Here is a 20744-nt window from a genome sequence, read left to right on the forward strand (position 1 = left end):
ACACTCCAGTCAGTGACAAGGTATCTGTAATTTCTACCTTTTACCTCTAATAATAATCGTGGTCTACTTCTTTTACATTTAGTCCACTCTAATTGGGAAACATCTCCGGACACTTCAGGAATAGGACATAAGGATAATGTAGTAGGCAAGGTTTTGTTAAGTAGAGCAGTATGATTATATTTAAAACTCTGAGTAACAACAATCATAGTAAAGGCAGCAATGTGACTATGATTATAGCGCACAGCCCAAGCCTCATGAGAAGGATGTAAACAATGTGGACTGTTCCCAAGACATATAGGTAACCCTTTTACCCCAAATTGATATAAACTGTTTACTGTACCCGTGTCTAACTCAGGATCCTGATTTTAAAAAGGTGATGGCATCTAAGTAGTATCATTAGTAAATACTAAAACTTCTTTGTCTCCCTAGGCCACACCTTGATATAAGGGTGGAAAGGGAATATAAGCCCAATATGTGAATTTTCCAGCTGTTATCTGGCAATTTACTTCAGCTAGCATAGCCAGAAATAAGGTCAGTGAGGTTTTGGGCTGTCTAGCTTGTTGAACAACCCCTTTAGCTTCTTGAGTAAGCTTTTCCAGCTGACCCCATGTTGGGGGTTCCGCTCGTCGAGTTTTGAAGGTGAAGGTTTTCTGAGTACTCAGATTTAATTTTTGAAATGCCATCAGGAAGTCTTCTGGCCGGCTCCTCTTCGCCATGGCACTGCTTCAACCGTCGGGATGAGAACCATTCGTCTTCGGCACCTGTATGAACGAGAGCATAACCTCGACCCCATTGTAAAAGTTTTTCTTTTAAATATTGGCCTTGTAATGAAGGATAGCACACCCATAAATTGTTAGCTTGTGGCTTTTTTAATGGTTGTTGAAAATGTTTTACTGCTATAGATTGCTGTAATTGGTGCCAATAGTTAAGAAAATGTAAAGTAAAAAGAGCTTACAGATTTTGATGTTTTGGGGAATCTCATCCATTTCCCCGTTTGGGGAAAATTAAAAGTTGTAATTAAACAAATTAAAAGTTGTAATTTTAAGGTAGTATTAGCTTGTTTAATAATTGTTTAATCTTGACGTTAAATGGAATACCAGTGGAATGATGAATGTGGTATGAAGAGAGGAAGGCAGCCAGGTATGGTGGCAGGTGCCTGTAATCCCAGCTACTTAAGAGGTTGAGGCAGGAGAATCACCTGAATCTATGGGGCAGAGGTTGCAGTGAGCCAACATCACACTACTGTACTCTAGTCTCAGCAACAGAGCGAGACATCGTCTCAAAAAAAAAAAAAAGAAACTATTTTGATCTGAATAAAAATGAAAACATAATATTTCAAAATTTGTAAGATACAGCAGAAACAGCATTTAGTAGAAAATGTATAGCCCTAAAATATGTATATTAGTAAAGAATGGTTTCAAACCAATGACCTTACCTCTTAACTTAAAAAAACTAGAAAACGCAGAGAAAATTAAACACAAAATAAGCAGACAAAAGAAAATAGAAAAGCAAAATTCAATTCAATTTTTAAAAATAGAAAAATAAAAGAATTGTAAAACTAAAAGATAATTCTGTGAGAACATAAAAATGTTCTGTGAGTGCCGGGCGCGGTGGCTCAAGCCTGTAATCCCAGCACTTTGGGAGGCTGAGGCGGGGGGATCACGAGGTCAGGAGATGGAGACCATCTTGGCTAACACAGTGAAACCCTGTCTCTACTAAAAAAAAAAATACAAAAAATTAGCCGGGCGTGGTGGTGGCCGCCTGTAGTCCCAGCTACTCGGAGGCTGAGGCGGGAGAATGGCATGAACCCAGGAGGCGGAGCTTGCAGTGAGCCGAGATCGTGCCACTGCACTCCAGTCTGGGCGACACAGCCAGACTCCGTCTCAAAAAAAAAAAAAAGTTGTGTGAGAACATAAATTTTTTCTGACTATTCTGATATTGCCGTAATCAGAATAGTCAGAAAAAAATAGAGAATAACTAGGGAAAAATAATCTCATTAATAAGAGAGAAGACAGTGCTACAGACGGCAAAGATTTCAAACAAATAACAAGAGAATGTTATGAACAACCTTATGTCAATAAATTCTACAAGGTACAGAAAATAAATACATTCTTTGTATAACACAAACTACCAAAGCTCACTCTACAACAAATAATCTGATTGATGAGCCCTGTGTTTAGTAAAAACTTAAAACTGCAATAAAAATCCTTCCTACAAAAAAAGAACACCAGTACTCACAAGGCTTCACTGATTAACTTTACAATATAAGTTAGAAATTACAATCATGTATCACTTTAGGGATACATTTTGATAAATGTGTCATTAGGCAATTTTGTCATTGTGGGAACATCACAGAGTGTACTTACACAAACCTAGATGGGATAGCCCATTACACACCGAGGCTATATAGTATGGCCTAATGTTCCTAGGCTACAAACTACAATTGCCTACAGCACAATATTGTAGGCAAGTGTAACACAATGATATTTGTGTATCTAAACATAGAAAAGGTATAGTAAAAAAATACAGCATAAAAATTTTTTTAAAGGCACATCTGCAAAGGACACTTACCATGAATGGAGTTTCAGGATGAAAGTTGTTTTGGGTAAGTCAGTGAGTGAGTGGTAAGTGAATGTGAAGGCCTAGAACATTACTATATACTACTGTAGACTTTATAAACACTCTATACTTATGCTTCACTAAATTTATTTTTTAACATTTCTTTCATCAATAATAAATTAACCTTATCTTACTGTAGCTTTATGTTTTAATTTTTTACACTTTTTGACTCTATTGTAACAACTTAGCTTAAAACAAACACATTGTACAGCTGTAATTTTTTTTCTTTTACAGCCTTCTTTTTTTTTTTCCAGTTTTATGCATTTATTTTTTGACAAATTTGACTCCATGAAAGTGATTTATCACAATGTTGACTTTGTAACAGTGTAAGCACGGTGTTTGTGTGTGTAAAAACGTTGAAACTTCCTCAGTAAATGAAGAGATATCCTTTTTGTACACCTGCATTTGTGAAAGATAATTTTTTTTAAGATCTTGGCTCTCTGGGTGATTGTATATATGGGGGTGACCCATAGTAGTTTTTGATCGATTTCATCAAAAGACAGGTTTTTCATCATGGTATGATCACATTTACAAAGCTGGGTGCACACTATTGCCAACCAGGGTAATAGACATTTATAGATTTCCCTTTGATCTATTTCTTTACGAATACAATTTATCTATTCATAACTTTTTTTTTTTTTTTTTTTTTTTGAGACGGAGTCTCGCTCAGTCGCCCAGGTTGGAGTGCAGTGGCGCGATCCCGGCTCACTGCAAGCTCCGCCTCCCGGGTTCACGCCATTCTCCTGCCTCAGCCTCCCAAGTAGCTGGGACTACAAGCGCTCGCCGCCACGCCCGGCTAATTGTTTTGCATTTTTTTAGTAGAGACGGGGTTTCACCGTGTTAGCCAGGATGGTCTCGATCTCCTGACCTTGTGATCCGCCCGTCTCGGCCTCCCAAAGTGCTGGGATTACAGGCTTGAGCCACCGTGCCCGGCCCTATTCATAACTGTTATACCCACATGATTGTCATTGGTATACCTGAGTGTTTAAACTTATACAAATATGTATACTATTGCCTATTTTATTGTGTAACGTGGCCCATGAAGTGTTCTGTCGTGTTTTTATTTTTCTCAAATAAATCCTCCTTTAAAATGTAAGTAAATATGTAGAGTTGTGCAACCTTCACCACAATCAACTTTACAATATTTTCATCACTGCAAATGGAAGCCCCATTCCCATTTGTGATTATTCCCCATTCCTCTTCAACCTCCCCTTCCTGATCTCTCCCTACTATCAGCCCTAGGCCATGACAATTGCTGATCTACTCTGTCTCTTTAGATTTGTCTGTTTTGGACATTCCATATAAATATGTATATGTGGTCTTTTGTGACTGGCTTCTTTTCTGCATCACAAGTTGAAAGTTCGTCCATGTTGTAGCATATATCATCAGTATTTCATTCAGTTTTTAAGTTGTCAAATACTATTTGACTTGTTTCCATTTTTGGCTATTGTGAATAATGATATTTGAACATAACTATGTAAGCTTTCTTATGGATATATGTTATCATTTGAGTATGTACCTAGGAATGGAACCACTGGGTCATATGGTAAGTCTGCTGAACACTTTTTTTAAATTTTTATTATTATACTTTAAGTTGTAGGGTACATGTGCATGACGTGCGGGTTTGTTACATATGTATACTTGTGCCATGTTGGTGTGCTGCACCCTTTTACAGCCTTATTCTATAAGCTTTTTTCTATTTTTAAATTTTAAAAAATGTTTTCCTTACTTTTAACCTTTTTTGTTAAAAACTAGGACATAAACATACATTAGCCTAGGTCCATACAGGGTCAGGATCATCAATATCACTGTCTTTCACTTCCCCATCTTGTCCCACTGGAAGGTCTTCAGGGGCACTGATTCGCAGGGAACTATCATTTCCTATGATAACAATGCCTTCTTCTGGAATATCTCCTGAAGGACCTGCCTGAGCCTGTTTTACAATTAACTTTTTTTTTTTAATAAGTAGAAAGAGCACACTCTAAAATAACAATAGTACAATAAATACATAAACCATTAACAAGTCATTTATTATCAGTATCAATTATTATATATTATACATAATTGTATATGCTATGCTTTTATATGACTGGCAGGTCTGTTAATACCAGCATCACCACAAACACATAAGTAATGAGTTGTGCTACTACATTACAACAGCTGCGATGTCACTAAATGGTAGGAATTTTTCAGCTCCATTATAATCTTATGGGACCATATATGCTGTTCATTGTTGACTGGAACATTGTTATGCAGCACATAACTGTGTATGCTTTCTATACAAATTCTTCCAGAAAATTAAACATGATGGAATACTTCCCAGCTCATTCTATGACACTGGCATTATGCTGATCAAAACCAGACTAAGATATTATAAGAAAAGAAACCTACAAAATAATATTCCTCATGAAGACTGATGAATTTCCTAACAAAATGTTACCAAATCAAAACCAAGAATACATAACAAGAGTAACATATTGTGAAAGGTGGGATTTATCCCAGGAATATAAGGTTGGTTTAACTTAGAAAAAGAAAAAAAAAAAAAAAAGCCTGATGTGGGGCAGGATCTTCTAGGATGACAGAGTGAGCAATCTGGCAAATACTCTCCCACAAAATGCAATGTTAAAACCAGACAAAATGTGCAAAAACAACCATTTCAGAATATGTGAAGTAACCAAAGGCACACGATAAACTGAGAAGCAGTACTTCAAGAAAACTACTGAGCCTCAGTAGAAATAGTAGGTGTCCATAAAGTTTTAGCCTGGAGCTGTCCCTTCCCTCCACCAGCTACACTAAACATGAAAAAAAGAGAGAGGGTGCATATCTAGAATTAAAGAAGTGATATAACCACCAACCTTACAGAAACTAAAAGGATTTCAAGGGTATACTATAAACAACTTCATGCTAACAAATCATGCAACTTAGATGAAATGGACAAATTCCTAGAAAAACACAAATTACCACAACTGACACAAGAACAAACTAGAAAATCTGAACAGACCATAACAAGAAAATGAACTAGTAATTAAGTGTTCTCACTAAAAAAAGTCTACGTGCAGATGGCTTCACTGGTGAATTCCAAGAAAAACTTAGAAAATAAATAATACCAATCCTCTACAAATTCTTACATAAAACAGGAGGAAACACTTTCAACTTATTCTATGAGGCCAGTATTACCCTGATACCAAAGTCAAACAATCACAAAGAAATAAAAAATTCAGACAAATATTCTTCATAAATATAGACACAAAAACCATTAACAAAATATTAGCAAACCAAATACAACAACATATGGGGAGCATTATACACCAAGCAGTTTTTATCCCGTCAATACAAGGTGGTTTGACACCTGAAAATAAATCATTATATATTAACAGGTTAAAGGAAAAAAAACAATATCATAATTTCAAGAGACATGGAAGGAGCGCTTAACAAAATTCATGATAAAAACTCTCACTGCTAAACAGAAGAGAACTTTCACAACCTGATAAAGGACGCTTACAAAAACACCTACAGCTAACATCATACTTACTGGTGAAAGACTGAATGCTTTTTCCCTAAAACTGAGAAGAATAAGCACATCTGCTCTTGCCACTGCTATTCAGCGTTGTACTAGAGGTTCTAGTACAACTTCCAGCAAAGTTAAGCAAGAAAAGGAAGTCAAAATTGCTCCCTGGCCTTTTGGCTAAGATCACGTTCAAAAAGAAAAAAAAAAAAAAAAAGGAAGAAGAAGAAGGCATCCAGATTGAAAAGAGAGAGGTAAAAATATCTTTACTTACAGACAATATATTCCACCATGATTTAAAAAAAAACCCTACTCAACTATTACTAGAACTAATAATGAATTTGTCAAGGTCAAAAGATATAAGATTCATATACAAAAATCAATTGTATTTCTATACACTACCAATGAATAATCCAAAATGAAATTGGGAAAGTAATTCCATTTACAATAGCATAAAAAGAATAAAATACTAGGAAGAAAGAAACAAGGCTTATATCCTGAAAACCATAATGCATTATTGAAGAAATTAAAAAAGATGAAAGAGGAAAAACATTTTATGCTTGCGGACTGGCAAACTCACTATGCTATAGATAGATAGCAATTCTATCAAAATTAATCTATAAATTCAACATAATCTCTTAAAATCCAAATAGATTTGGTTTCTGGTTTTTGGTTTTGTTGCAGAAACTGACCAGCAGATCCTAAAATTTATATGGAAATGCAAAGGATTAAGAAGAGCCAAAACATTTTTTAAAAAAAAATGTTGGACTAATACACTTCTTTGATTTCAAAACTAATAATAAAGCTACAGTAACCAAGACAGTTTGTTACTAACATAATCAACAGAACAGAATTGAGATTCCAGAAAAAAAAATCCTTGTATTTACAGCCACCTTTTCTGACAAAGGTGCCAAAGCAATTAAGCAAGGAAAGAATATTCCTTTCCAAAAATGTAAATAATGGATTCAGACCCTTACCACACCCAACACATAAAAACTAACTCAAAATGAAACATAGACCTACATGTAAGATCTAAAAGTATAAAACAGAAGACAATCTTCATGACCTTGGGTTAGGCAAAGATTGGTTGGTTTTGACACCATAAGCACAATTAATAAATGAAAAAATTAGTAAGTTGGACTTCATCAAATTAAGCCTTTTGCACTTCAAAAAGGTACCAGTAATAAAATGAAAAGGGTAAACATTTCACCAAAGAGTCACAAATTGCTAACATGCACATGAAAAGATGCCAAAATCATTAGTCATTAGGGAAATGCAAACTAAAAACATGAGATACTACTACACACTGACTAGAATGGGTTAAATTTTAAAAGACTGACTGTATCAAGTGTTGGCAAGGATGTGTTGCAATGTTCACCCATTGTTGATGGGAACATAAAATGATACAAATACCACTGGAAAATAGTTTGGTAGTTTTTGTAAAACTTAAACATGCAGCTAACACATGATCCAGTCATTCCACTTGCACCCAGGAGAAATGAAGTATATGTAAAAACAAAGACTTATACATGAACTGTCACAGCAGGTATATTTGGAATAGCCAAAAACTGGGGGGAAACACCAAATGCTCATGAACAGGTAAATGAATACGTTGTGCTATGTCCATACAATGAAATACTACTCTGCAATAAAAAGGAATGAACTATAGATACGGGCAACAACCAACATAGATGAATTTCAAAATAATTAAGCTGAGACAGCAACACAAAGCAGATCAGTGGTTGCTTTGGGATAGGTGTAAAGGATGTGAAGCAATAGAGAGAAGGGATTACCAAGGTACCCAAATAAACTACCAGGGATAATAAATGTGTTCATGTGTCATTATCTTTGACATTGTCAAAATTTATTAAAGTGCATATATTCATTATCATAGTTAAATAAGTTTAGTTTATTTTATGTCAATTGTACATTCATAAAACTGTTTTTAAAAATGTATCTCAGAACAAAAAAGAACTATTATGTGGCATTACAACTCTCCAGGCAAGAAAGAATGATGTCATAGACTAGGATGGAGCCCATAGAAACAGAAATGTAAGTAGATAATTTTAAAGTTTATTAAAATACAGAATTGACAACACCTTTTTGGTGAAATGGATATTGAGAGTTGAAGGAAAGGAAGGAATCAAGGACAATTTTTATATTGGCTTTGGCAACTGAGTGAATAGTGGTGCCATTTACTAAAATAAGGAAACTAGGATAGTATGACAGATTCAAGGTTTCTCATCACATCACCAGGAGTGGGTCAAACTGGTTTTACAAGCTTAATAGATTTTAAAACAACAAATTAGGGTTCACAGAATTCCCTGTTACCCACAGTTTCACTTTCTGTAGTTTCTGCTTTCCGTGGTCTACAACCCACAGTCAATCGTATTCCACAAATAGGTAAGTACAGTTTATATAGTAAGATACTTTAAGACCAAGAGAAGAGACCACACTCTTATAACTTTTAACAGTATATTATTATAATTGTTCTATTATTAGTTATTGTTGTTAATCTATTACTGTCCCTAACATAAATTAAACTTTACCATAGGTATGTATGCATACAAGAAAACATAGCATTTATAGGATTTGGCACTGTCTGCAATTTCGGGATTCCACTGGGGGTTTTGGAACGTATCCCCTGTGGATAAGGTGGCACTACTGTACTGTATCTACAGACATCTAGAAAATAAAAGTGGGATTCTATTCAACTACCACAAATGTGAAAAAGAAATCACGATTTTTGCAGAAAAAGAAAACAGTAATTCATGGAGATTACAAAATGTGCAAAATACCTTTGTCCAAAATAATTTTAAAACTAAATAAATGACTCTGGGAGGCTAAGTGGGCAGATCACTTGAGGCCAGAAGATTGAGACCAGCCTGGACAACATGGTGAAACCCCATCTCTACTAAAAATTCAAAAATTAGCCAATTGGCTGTGGTGACACACACCTGTAATCCCAGCTACTCTGGTGCTAAGGCACAAGAATCACTTGAACTCAGGAGGCGTAGGTTGCAGTGAGCTGAGATAATTGTGCCACTGCACTCGAGCCTGGGTGAAAGAGCGAGACTTCTCAAAAAATAAAAAATAAACAAATGAATTAAAGGTAGATGTTCATGTTATAAAATACTTACACTATTTTAATTAAATAATACATTTTACTTTGTGATTTTTTTTTCTAGAAGTATTACTTAGGACTGTTTATATTTTTAACTAAAAATATTTCTGTCCATTAAAATCCAATTTCTAAGGGGAAAGTACAGAATGCTACAACTTCTTTATTTCCTTCAGCATCTTTGCTTACCTGTTTAATCTTTCAAATAATGTCCCAAATTGTGTAGTTTTATGTGATGGACTGAGAACATCTTGACTTTTATTTAATTTGGAAAGCAAGGAATCAGAACAGTTAACATTACTGAGCTGAAAAAAAAAAAAAATTGAAGCAACTGCCAAAATAGTAAATGTGCATATATACAATTTAAATTATTTACCATAAAATGTCATGTAAATGAACTACATTTATATTTTAAAATTGTAAAAATAGTCCAAAAGAACGTAATTTTACTACTTATTGAAGACAAAATAAATACTTTCCTAACAAAAAAAGTCAATACCAGTATTTGAGTCATTGTTAAAATAACAGAATTGATACTATGGTAAGCTAACCATTTTCTCCAAATTAAAAAATGAAAATAAAAGAACCAAAAAAACCACCCAGGACACGAGGATCTTGAATAACTGTAAGTTAAATTTCTCTGACAGAAAATAATAATGTGTCCCAAGACAAGAGCTATAATTATTTCAGTTCTTCCATTTACTGAGTAACTTTAGATTGCTACTTTAATTTTTCTGAATATCAACATTATTCGGTTCAAAAGGGGGATAGTTTGTGAATATATAATACTACATTTTATTTGTTGAATATGTAATACTATATTCTCTTCTCTTTTGATTTCTTTCTTATTTTAAGGGATAATGTTTTGCACCTCTGTCACTCTCTCAGATGTATTAGTTAGCTGAGACATTAGTGTAAGCTCTCTCTGACTTTAGTACATTTTTTTCCAATTGATTATTGGAAATAATCAATTTGTTAATGTGGAAAGTACCCTATAAATGTAACTTACTATATTGGCCCAACACTAATCTATCCAACAATGATTTTTATCTGTCATACATTTGATTTATAACTCATGAAACATAGAAATGAGAAGTCCAAACACAACCAATGACAGAATTGTCAGAAAAAAAAAAAAAAAAGAGAGTCAAAAAAAGACACTGAAAGTCTTTGGGGGAAAAAAATGTACTAAAGTCAGAGAGAGCTTACACTAATGTCTCAGCTAACTAATACATCTGAGAGAGTGACAGAGGTGCAAAACAGTATCCTTTAAAATAAGAAAGAAATCAAAAGAGAAGCGAATATAGTATTACATATTCAACAAATACTACTTAACTAAGGATCAGGAAACCCCAAGCCACTTTTTCTTCTAACTTGTTTTTCAACCCATTTTCTTTTGTATTTTATAATTTCATTGTAATTATTTTCACTTTTTTTGAAATTCCTCCAAGTACACTATTAAGTACTTCCCTAGTATTTCATGATGTGACACTATGATTGAAAAGGGACATTTTCTCTTTCCAGTCTTTTACCATGTTAAGTATAACATTATTTACCTCTCTGGAGCTCATCATTAACCTGCAGTCTATAATATGTATAGGCAAGAAAGTTAAGTAGAGATTGCACAGATGTTTTATCCTTTATCCTTAAACTATTTAATAGAGCAAGGATGAGTTATAAGCTGATCTAGAATGCAGGATTTTGTCTTACGAAATATAAACTGAATGGGTAATAGAATGTCTTTCATTGCATCATTTGAAAAGTATTGGGCCTTTATAATAAGGCTAGCATGGGTCACAGAAATGTAATACTTCATTTTCTCTTATCTGGGAAGTCTTTAATAAAAACTTTAACAAAATGGAATTATATATAACTATCATATGGCATATATATAACTGATATGCTATAATATATAGCTATAATATAATTTCTAAAATTTAGAACAATTAATTATAAATTGATTTATAAATAATATATAAATGTCATAAAACCACTGCATGCTAAAAATAAGATAAATTCAAAACTAAGCATTCCTATTAACAAGACATAGTGTTTACATAAGCATTTTCCTAATTACCATTTAATTAAATTTCATTTTTAGTAGATTATTTCCTGGTATGCTTTATGACAGATGTATTTTAGAATCTTAATATTTACATATTTTATATTTTTAACTTTAGAGCACACAATGATTGAACAACATTTTAGCACTACATATCTCCACATATTTGTATAGTATTGATCAAAAAACAAACATAAAAACTTGTCATCTTTCAAATTACAAAAAGAATCAAGCCATCACAATTCACACTTTAAGACTACCATGACATCTCTGAAACTGTATATTGCTTTCACAGGACACTTTCCATATCATGCACATTGGGTCATCATGACATCACCAACTAATCAATTACAGTGATTATAAACATCAACTACTATATAACACACTGAACTACTTTCAATTCTACTATCAATAGTTTTCTAATAGAATGATAAATTCCAAGATTTTTTTAAAAAAACACCCCAGCTCTGAGATTCACAATCTTCTACACTGCAAAGAATTAAGTTTTTGATCTAATGGGAATTATCCCTAATTTATCTCCTAATTTTTTTATATCTATAGCAATTCAAAATGTAAATATTTTAAATCTATAAAAAGAGAAAAAAAGAGTTTCATGAAAATATAATGATATAAAATGCTAAGAAGTAATGATTCAAAGGTACCTGGTCATTCTGCTTTTTTTCATATGCAAATTTCTGAGGAGTAGGTGCTATTCTGGGTGTGAAATTTAGTTTTGAAATATGTCTGTTAGAAGCTAACTCCACTGAAAAAGATGGTGGAGTGAAACTGCAGTTCTCTATTTTGCTGAACTGAGGGTCAAGCGTACTATATGAGTCCATGCCTCGTGACTATAGGAAAGAAGATAAAATCATTTACATTACCAAAATATGTAAACTAGAGAAGAGGAAAGTTAAAACAGTGAAATTAAAATAAGTGAAAAGGGCAGGGGTTACAAAAGAAAAAGTCCTAAGGCAAGGCAACCCATCAGTAATTGACAGAACTTACTAGGAAGAGAGTGGTTATCAGAGAAGGCTATATACTCAAGAGCACCTTTCCCTCTGCCTACCCTACTCCTGCTCCTCTCCATCCTCCATTCCTGTAGGCTACCTTCTAAAGACAGGAAATCTGACTTTCATTAACCCATAATCCAGGTGACAAGATTTCTAAGGGATTTTAGTATCATTGCCATTATCTTTCTGATCTAGCTTAACTCTGGCAATTCAAAGGAAAAAAAATGATAGCTAACAAAATGACATTAGATGTTAAAGTTTCAAGCTTTAATTATATTTAATTATAATCTATGCATTTTCTAATTGATTAAAATTTTAGTTGCTAAGAAAATTATTTGCTATACTTTGAAAGCGAAATCATCTTGGGATCCACGTGATGGTTGGACATCACAATTTGATATAAAGTAATCTGGTTACTATGTTTGAACAGATGAATTGCTCAATAATCACGTGAACCGAAAGTAAGAATCCCTAAGTGAATTGTCCTTGGCAGCTCATCAGTAACAAGCAAAATCAAATGTTATGCAAACATAGGCCTAGTCACATTACCAGTAGTCCAAAGGGATTCTCATAAGCAATCAATTAAAATATTCTCAAGGCATAGATTTCCCACCAAGAAAACTTTTAAAAGAATTAAAGACTCAAAATTTTCTTTAAAATAATTTTCTCCAGTATTCAGACATTTAGATCATTAGGTGGCATGTCACAATTGCTGAAATAACTTATAGAATTTTTTTTAAATCTCACCTGGACTGGGCCAAGATCTTCCTTGCTACTTAGTCTTTGATAGTTTATACTAATGAAAAGAAAAATTTAGGTTAAAAATATAAATGGAAATAAAATTGACTGTCCTTTCTTGTATTTAAAATTCATACTGTTCTACACAAAACACACAGAAACCTATGTAAATCATTACAGGGTCATAATATTACTCAGTTTTATAAAAATTATATTAATACTAGAGATAGACATTTTTATGATAAGGTAAGTCAAAGTGTACAAAATCTGGATCATTTGATAAAGGTCTTAATCATTGTATAACACTGTTAACAGCCAAACAAACAAAAACTGGAGGTAGAAGCTAAGTATTTTATACATTTTCCAGTGAGTAAAAGTGTTGGTAATAACCAGTTTAAACATCTAATAATATAAATCCTAGCTAAAACCTACTTGGTTTCTGTATCATCAAGGCAGAGTTTAGAAGGTACACAGTGAGGCGACATTGGGAGTTCTAAATTATGCTTTCTTAGGGGCATTTTTATGCCTCTATTCATGTTCACATGGGTTGGTTTCCTCACAGTTTCTACAATAAAAAGTATGTAATTATAATTTTAAAATAAGAGTAATAAAATCTTGTAAAAGTACTGCTTAATATATAATGTTCATTACATAAATGTACATCTAAGAAATTTTACTAAAATATTTACATTCTATCAGTGTTAATAAATCATTACAATATAAACAACTATCACAGAGACTTTAAAACATATTTTTCTTCATCATCTTATATACCCATTATAGGTGCCCTATTAATTTAGTTCTACTTTTTCTTCCACCAAGATTTCTCCAATCTCCAAACTATATTGGATACTATGTTATATATTCCCACTGTACTTTATATTTTCCCTTTCTCTAGTCAGTACTTTCACCCACTGTATTTTTGTGATACACCCACCTCAACTATATACATAGTTATAGTGTAGATTTTATATCTTCTTACAAAACCCTGCCTCAAGCCAGGCACAGTGGCTCATGCCTGTAATCCCAGTTACTAAGGAGGCTGCAGTTGGAGGATTGCTTGAGGCCAAGAGTTCAAGACCAGCTTGGGCAACACAATGAAACCCTGTCTTTAAAAACAAAACAAAATAAAACTCTTGCCTCTCTGGATAAAATATGTGATTTGGCAGTAGCCATCTGACTAAAGGTGAACCAATAATAGCATCCCATTCTGCTAGTTATAAATGAAATTGTTTCACTGTGAGATTGGTACCAGTAGCACAAGGCAACATTCTTACAGTGGAATTTTAAAATGTGGGACCAGATAAACAATTCTCAGTATTTCCTTGATGGCAAAACTAGAGGAGGTGAGTAATATTAGTTCTTAAGGCCATGTTTCGAGCCTCAATGATGAAGACAGTCTGAAAAAATAAAGTTAGTGATTGAAGTGATAAAGAATCTTGATAGTATTCAAGTCCCTGTTTCGAGTCGTCTCTGAGGCCCACTGCACCATCACTCTTCCTGTTAAAGGAGTAAAAGATACCTGTTTTGAATTTCTGTCATTTGCAGCCATAAGTCCTGACTAATAAAGTTTGCTTTCTGTTTTATCCTCAGCACCCAACAGAGTACTTACAGTGGGTACTCATTAAAAATATGCTGAAGAAATAAATGAAAAGAAAGTGCAGGGGTTCAGGACATTATCCCCAAATAAGACGTCCTGCTATTTAAGAAAACAGCAGAAGCAAGAAGGTTACTCTCAGCTTCCCCCTGAAGCAGGTCATAAAACCCTCATTTGAGAGGTGCCCTGGTTATACTTGGAAGAAAATAATATCCCTATCTCTGAAGACACAGGGTCACAAAGAAGAACCTGAGCAAAGAGGTCTTGCTAAGATCCTCCTTAGTTTATTACTATTAGATCATTCTTTTAAAAATCCAATCATACTTCTCCACTTTTTCATCAAACCTGACAAGAAAAATATACAAGTTTAGCCATTTCTTCCAATCTTAAGATATTAACTTTCTTATCAAGGCTCTTGTGTCACATAAAACTTACTAAATAAATCTGTATGTTTTTATCCTGTTAATCTGTCTTTTGTTATTGAAGCTTTAGCCATAAACCTAGCAATGGATGAGGAAATATATTTGTATTACCCTACAACTGGGAATAAATAAAGGTAAATCTTGTGTCACATAAAACTTACTAAATAAATCTGTATGTTTTTATCCTGTTAATCTGTCTTTTGTTATTGAAGCTTTAGCCATAAACCTAGCAATGGATGAGGAAATATATTTGTATTACCCTACAACTGGGAATAAATAAAGGTAAATACATCAAAGAGATTTACAACAAAAAGTTTTATTCTCAAAGTCCATGAACAATGTATTTATTCCTTCTAGAGTATAACTAAATTTACTTGTGTAAACTGTTATCTATGGAGGGAGGAAAAAAATGACAGAGAAAGGAAATGAGGAAATATTAACAATACTCTGATGAATTTCTATCCCTTCCTGATAAATTGTCTTACTTTTATGCTCTCATTTTTAGCAGTTGTTTTAAAACTTAAATATCATACACAAGTTCCTCTGAGAGAGGAAAAATATACTCTAATTAAGCTTTTTATTTACTTGAAGAATCAAAATATATGACAAAATGGACTTTATTTTGCAGTATTAGACTGCTATGATTAACATCCCAGTAAAGTATAATAAATAATTCAAGTGATGACATAGGAAACTAGTCATTGAGGCAAAAATGTTTCCAGATCTTCCTTTCATACCTATCCTCTAAATATAAAGAATAGTTAATTTGTTGACATGTATTAACATTTATTCCTGCTCTCTAGCTAAACTTTGGTAACTCCCTACCTGTATAGAATAATATAACTACTGTACTATAATAAGTTTAATGACACCTAATAAATAGTTTTATATAACATATACACAACATAAAAAAAAATAAATGGATTAAGCAACAAAACATTTTAAGCAGATATTAACTAGGCATCTAATTTAAGAGAGCAACCAAATTTTAAAATTAATTTTCCACACGCTTTGAGCTCTAAAATTACAAACTAATGAGAAGGCTAAACATTATTATGATTACATCAAGTTCAAAACAGAATGCAATTGGAATGACTTACCAGGGATTTTCTTCTTGCAAGATATCTGATTTACCATATATAGGTTAAGAATGTCTAAGCTGACAGCAGAATTTTTGACAGGAGATAAAACTCCGAGTGATTTCATTTTTGATTTTAACCTGTGTTTTTCAAAATATTCCTAAAATAATTAAAAATTAAAAATAATGCAGCAAATATGTGGTTTTAAACAGAATTATAAATAATAAAAAGCAATCCTGTTATTAAGGCATTGACTTGATATTTTTTATATTTTGTGACATCTTTATATGTTTACAAATAAATTACAATTAATCATAACTTGCAGTTTGCCTAAAGACTAAATTTCACAGCCTTTTATGATCTTAAGCATAACCTTTAAAACAGAATGCTATAAAGCTATTCTCTGAAATCAAAAGATTAGAAATTATCTGTATATAGAAAGTTTAAAAAATCTAGTAACAGAACAACAATTCTGACAGGCCAAAATCTTGTTTTTCTACAAAGTATGCTATTCTGCAGATATAGAAAACCTTAAAAATATGCACAGCTGAGTGCCACTGAAAGTCAACAGAAATGAAGAAAAAAAAAGCTATGTGCAAATTAATCTGCAACCAAAGCCAATTTCATTTATTTGTTATCCCTCCAGGACTCCTAGATGTTTGTTTTTTAACCAGACTTGCACATAATTATCACTTTATCCATTTTTTATTTTCTTTCTGTTTGAATTATTATTCTTTCTTATTGCCATTCTTTTTATTTCAGGTTACATAATTAATTCATTTAAATAAAAATTAACTATTTAATATTTATTTATCAAGCCACTATTATGTGCTAGATATTAAGACACTGTGAAAACATCTTCTCTTCCATTATAACTCATTATAACTTCTCTTCCATTACATAACTCATAATATAATGCTATAAATGTAATTATAAATGTGAAATTGTCAGAAATGAGAAAAAGCCAAGATGGCAAAATATTTAGTGCAAGGCATAATCTGAAGAGGTTATATATCATATTTATTTTCAAGAAGTTGAGGCTCTTGCACAGTAACATCTCAGAATATTGTTAATTATAACTTTTAAGTTTGTAAAAATCTTGTAAGAACTATAAGAGACCTGCTAATGATCACACAAAAAAAGTAAATGTCTTGTTTTACAAAATAAATAATAGATAAAAGGATTTGTTCACATTTCATTTGAGTGATCTGGAACCCCAAATTAGACTAAAATGTATTTTTAAAGACTACACTATGGTTAAGCAATGAAATAACAGGATCTTCAGGATGTAAATATTTTTCCCCCTTGAAACAATAACTCAGTCATTGCTAGATCTTATAATTGATTGTGTCCTGGAATTAAGAACTTGTTAGTTCATCTGTACAAAGTACAAAGGCACTGTACTTTGTGGTGGATAAGACCATAGTGAGGGAGATGATGACACAAATAAATACAACTGACTGTGACTGGGGATGGTATCAAATCCTAGGAAAGGTATGTAAATTATTGTTTGGGGGTAGGGTGGGTACAGGGAAGGGAGGAGGACAAGGAAGGTTTCTTAGGAAATGGGTTCTAAGATAGATAGATGAGTCAAGCTATCCAAAGAGGGTAGGAATGTAAGGTTCCAGGAATAAGGAAGAACACCACAAAGACTGTCAAAGGGACTAAGCCTTTATTCCAGGAAATATGTTGAAGAAGTCTGTCCCATATTCTCTAGCCATCATGATAGCATCTAATACCTGTTCCAAGAAAGAACAGAAGTATGTAACTAATTGATTCACTGGACAAGACTAAGCTCAATTTTTTTGTCAAGTCTCACTTGGTAAAAACAACTAGAAAACAATTTGAAAAGAATAAGAAAACTTTCAGAAACCAAGTAATCAAATTTTAACTTGAAAACAGTCATTAAAAAGGAACAACCAGAGAGACAGAAATAAAATCTGGAGAATGTACCAAAGAAAGAACAGAAGAATTTGTTTCAAGATGAAAGGAATGGCAAACTGTGTAGGAGATGACAACATAATAAAATGAATTGGACTGACAAATATCCTTTCAATTGAACAACATAAAGTTCATTGTTGATGTTAGCAAGATGACTGAGAAATGAATGAGATACAATATAAAAGGGGATAGCTTGGGAAGGAAAAGAAAACAGAGACGGTCACTATCCTGCTTTTATAATATCACTCCGTTTTCTTTAAACTTTACTACCTTTGATCATATTAACATTATTGGTTTTTTTTTCTGTTTTAGAACTTTATATAAAGGAATCTTACTGCTTATATTCTGTGAGTTTCTTCTTTTGCTCAACATTGTGTATTTGAGATTCATCTGCATTAATTATATGCAGCTTATACATTTTCACTGCTATGCTATTACTTGGATATGCCATAGTTTGTTTAACCATTCTACTATTCTACTGCTAATGGATGTTGGGGCAGTTCTCTTTCCCTCTCCTTCCTTCCCTTTGCCTGTCTTCTTTCTCCTTCTCTCTCTCTCTGTTTGCTATTTCAGCATAACAATGACTCAAGCAAATCTTGTACATATCCAAAAGGGCACATGTACAAGAGTTTCTTTGCTCAGTTGTAAGGTATATACATGCTCAACCTTACTATGGAATGCAATCAGTGTAATAAAAAAATAAAGACAAACTAAATGGAAGTAGTACACAAGCTATGACACCATTACTATTCATCATTTATTAGGTAATAAATGATTATTTAAATTATAATACCAATACTCAGGTAGTGAGAAGTGGTCAGATTTGGGATACATTTTGGAACTAGAAGGACAGCAGGAATCAACAATGATCTTTAATCTCTGACTGAGCAAAATGCATGGCTAATTAAGCTATCAACAAGGATGTAGAAGAACAAAGGAAGATGGCCTCCAGTTTCACTTAGGTGAATGTATTGGTGGTAGAAAAACACTTCAAGGTCATTGTTCTCATCAGACTGACAAAAATAAAAACATTTTTTTCTTTACCTTTTGCTTTCTCCTTTCCTGCTTGATCAGAACCCTGGACCTGAAAAAGGAAGCAGAATAAAATATAGAGTGATTAAAGAAATGACCTTTAAGACAATTGCCAGTTTAGCTTAATAGAAGATTTAGAGTTAAAATCTAAAAGTGTAGTATCATTGCATTTTTTTCTGAAAAGAAACTATAAAAATATTCTTAAAGTATTTACAGTATGATGTTTCGCAAAATTTTCTTAGATAGGAAATCCAAGATCTAATTTAAAAAAACTGCATACTGATGATGAATAATTAAGTATAAAATAAATCTGAATTCCAATGCTAAGATAAGCAAAAAAAAAAAAAAAAAAAATGCATTGGAAAGAATATATCCCTGAAACATTCTTATCTGATAGCAATATTCTTGGTCAACATTCTTCTTTTTTTCTTTTTTTTTTTTTTGATGGATTCTTTTTATTTTTTTATTTTTTATTTTTTTTTTATTATTATACTTTAAGTTCTAGGGTACATGTGCATAACGTGCAGGTTTGTTACATAGGTATACTTGTGCCATGTTGGTGTGCTGCACCCATCAACTCGTCAGCACCCACCAATTCGTCATTTATATCAGGTATAACTCCCAATGCAATCCCTCCCCCTCCCCATGATAGGCCCCGATGTGTGATGTTCCCCTCCCCGAGGCCAAGTGATCTCATTGTTCAGTTCCCACCTATGAGTGAGAACATGCGGTGTTTGGTTTTCTGTTCTTGTGATAGTTTGCTAAGAATGATGGTTTCCAGCTGCATCCATGTCCCTACAAAGGACGCAAACTCATCCTTTTTGATGGCTGCATAATATTCCATGGTGTATATGTGCCACATTTTCTTAATCCAGTCTGTCACAGATGGACATTTGGGTTGATTCCAAGTCTTTGCTATTGTGAATAGTGCCGCAATAAACATACGTGTGCATGTGTCTTTGTAGCAGCATGATTTATAATCCTTTGGGTATATACCCACTAGTGGGATGGCTGGGTCATATGGTACATCTAGTTCTAGATCCTTGAGGAATCGCCATACTGTTTTCCATAATGGTTGAACTAGTTTACAATCCCACCAACAGTGTCAAAGTGTTCCTATGTAGTACCATTCAGGACACAGGCATGGGCAAGGACTTCATGTCTAAAACACCAAAAGCAACGGCAATAAAAGCCAAAATTGACAAATGGGATCTAATTAAACTAAAGAGCTTCTGCACAGCAAAAGAAACTACCATCAGAGTAAACAGGCAACCTACAGAATGGGAGAAAATTTTTGCAATCTACTCATCTGACAAAGGGCTAATATCCAGAATCTACAAAGAACTCAAACAAATTTACAAGAAAAAAACAAACAACCCCATCAAAAAGTGGGCAAAGGATATGAACAGACATTTCTCAAAAGAAGACATTCATACAGCCAACAGACACATGAAAAAATGCTCATCATCACTGGCCATCAGAGAGATGCAAATCAAAACCACAATGAGATACCATCTCACACCAGTTAGAATGGCAATCATTCAAAAGTCAGGAAACAACAGGTGCTGGAGAGGATGTAGAGAACATTCTTCTTTTTCTTTGTATTTCAACATTCTAC

At 33.2% G+C, this 20744-nt stretch overlaps 1 protein-coding gene across 1 annotated transcript in view; it reads right to left on the reverse strand.

Annotated features, from left to right (window-relative positions):
- The window catches only part of CUNH12orf40 (chromosome unknown C12orf40 homolog), a 109086-nt gene that overhangs the window by 71873 nt on the left and 16469 nt on the right, over nucleotides 1-20744 (reverse strand). Inside the window, exons 2-7 of the mRNA XM_033222428.1 lie at nucleotides 19139-19178; nucleotides 16175-16313; nucleotides 13488-13620; nucleotides 13065-13113; nucleotides 11970-12155; nucleotides 9435-9550 (exon numbers count right to left, since the gene is read on the reverse strand). Of these exons, the coding sequence (XP_033078319.1) occupies nucleotides 9435-9550; nucleotides 11970-12155; nucleotides 13065-13113; nucleotides 13488-13620; nucleotides 16175-16313; nucleotides 19139-19178 (663 nt within the window). The remainder of the gene's footprint in view (nucleotides 1-9434; nucleotides 9551-11969; nucleotides 12156-13064; nucleotides 13114-13487; nucleotides 13621-16174; nucleotides 16314-19138; nucleotides 19179-20744) is intronic.

This window comes from Trachypithecus francoisi, unplaced genomic scaffold, assembly GCF_009764315.1.
Source record: "Trachypithecus francoisi isolate TF-2019V2 unplaced genomic scaffold, Tfra_2.0 Lachesis_group11, whole genome shotgun sequence".
Lineage (NCBI taxonomy): Eukaryota > Metazoa > Chordata > Mammalia > Primates > Cercopithecidae > Trachypithecus > Trachypithecus francoisi.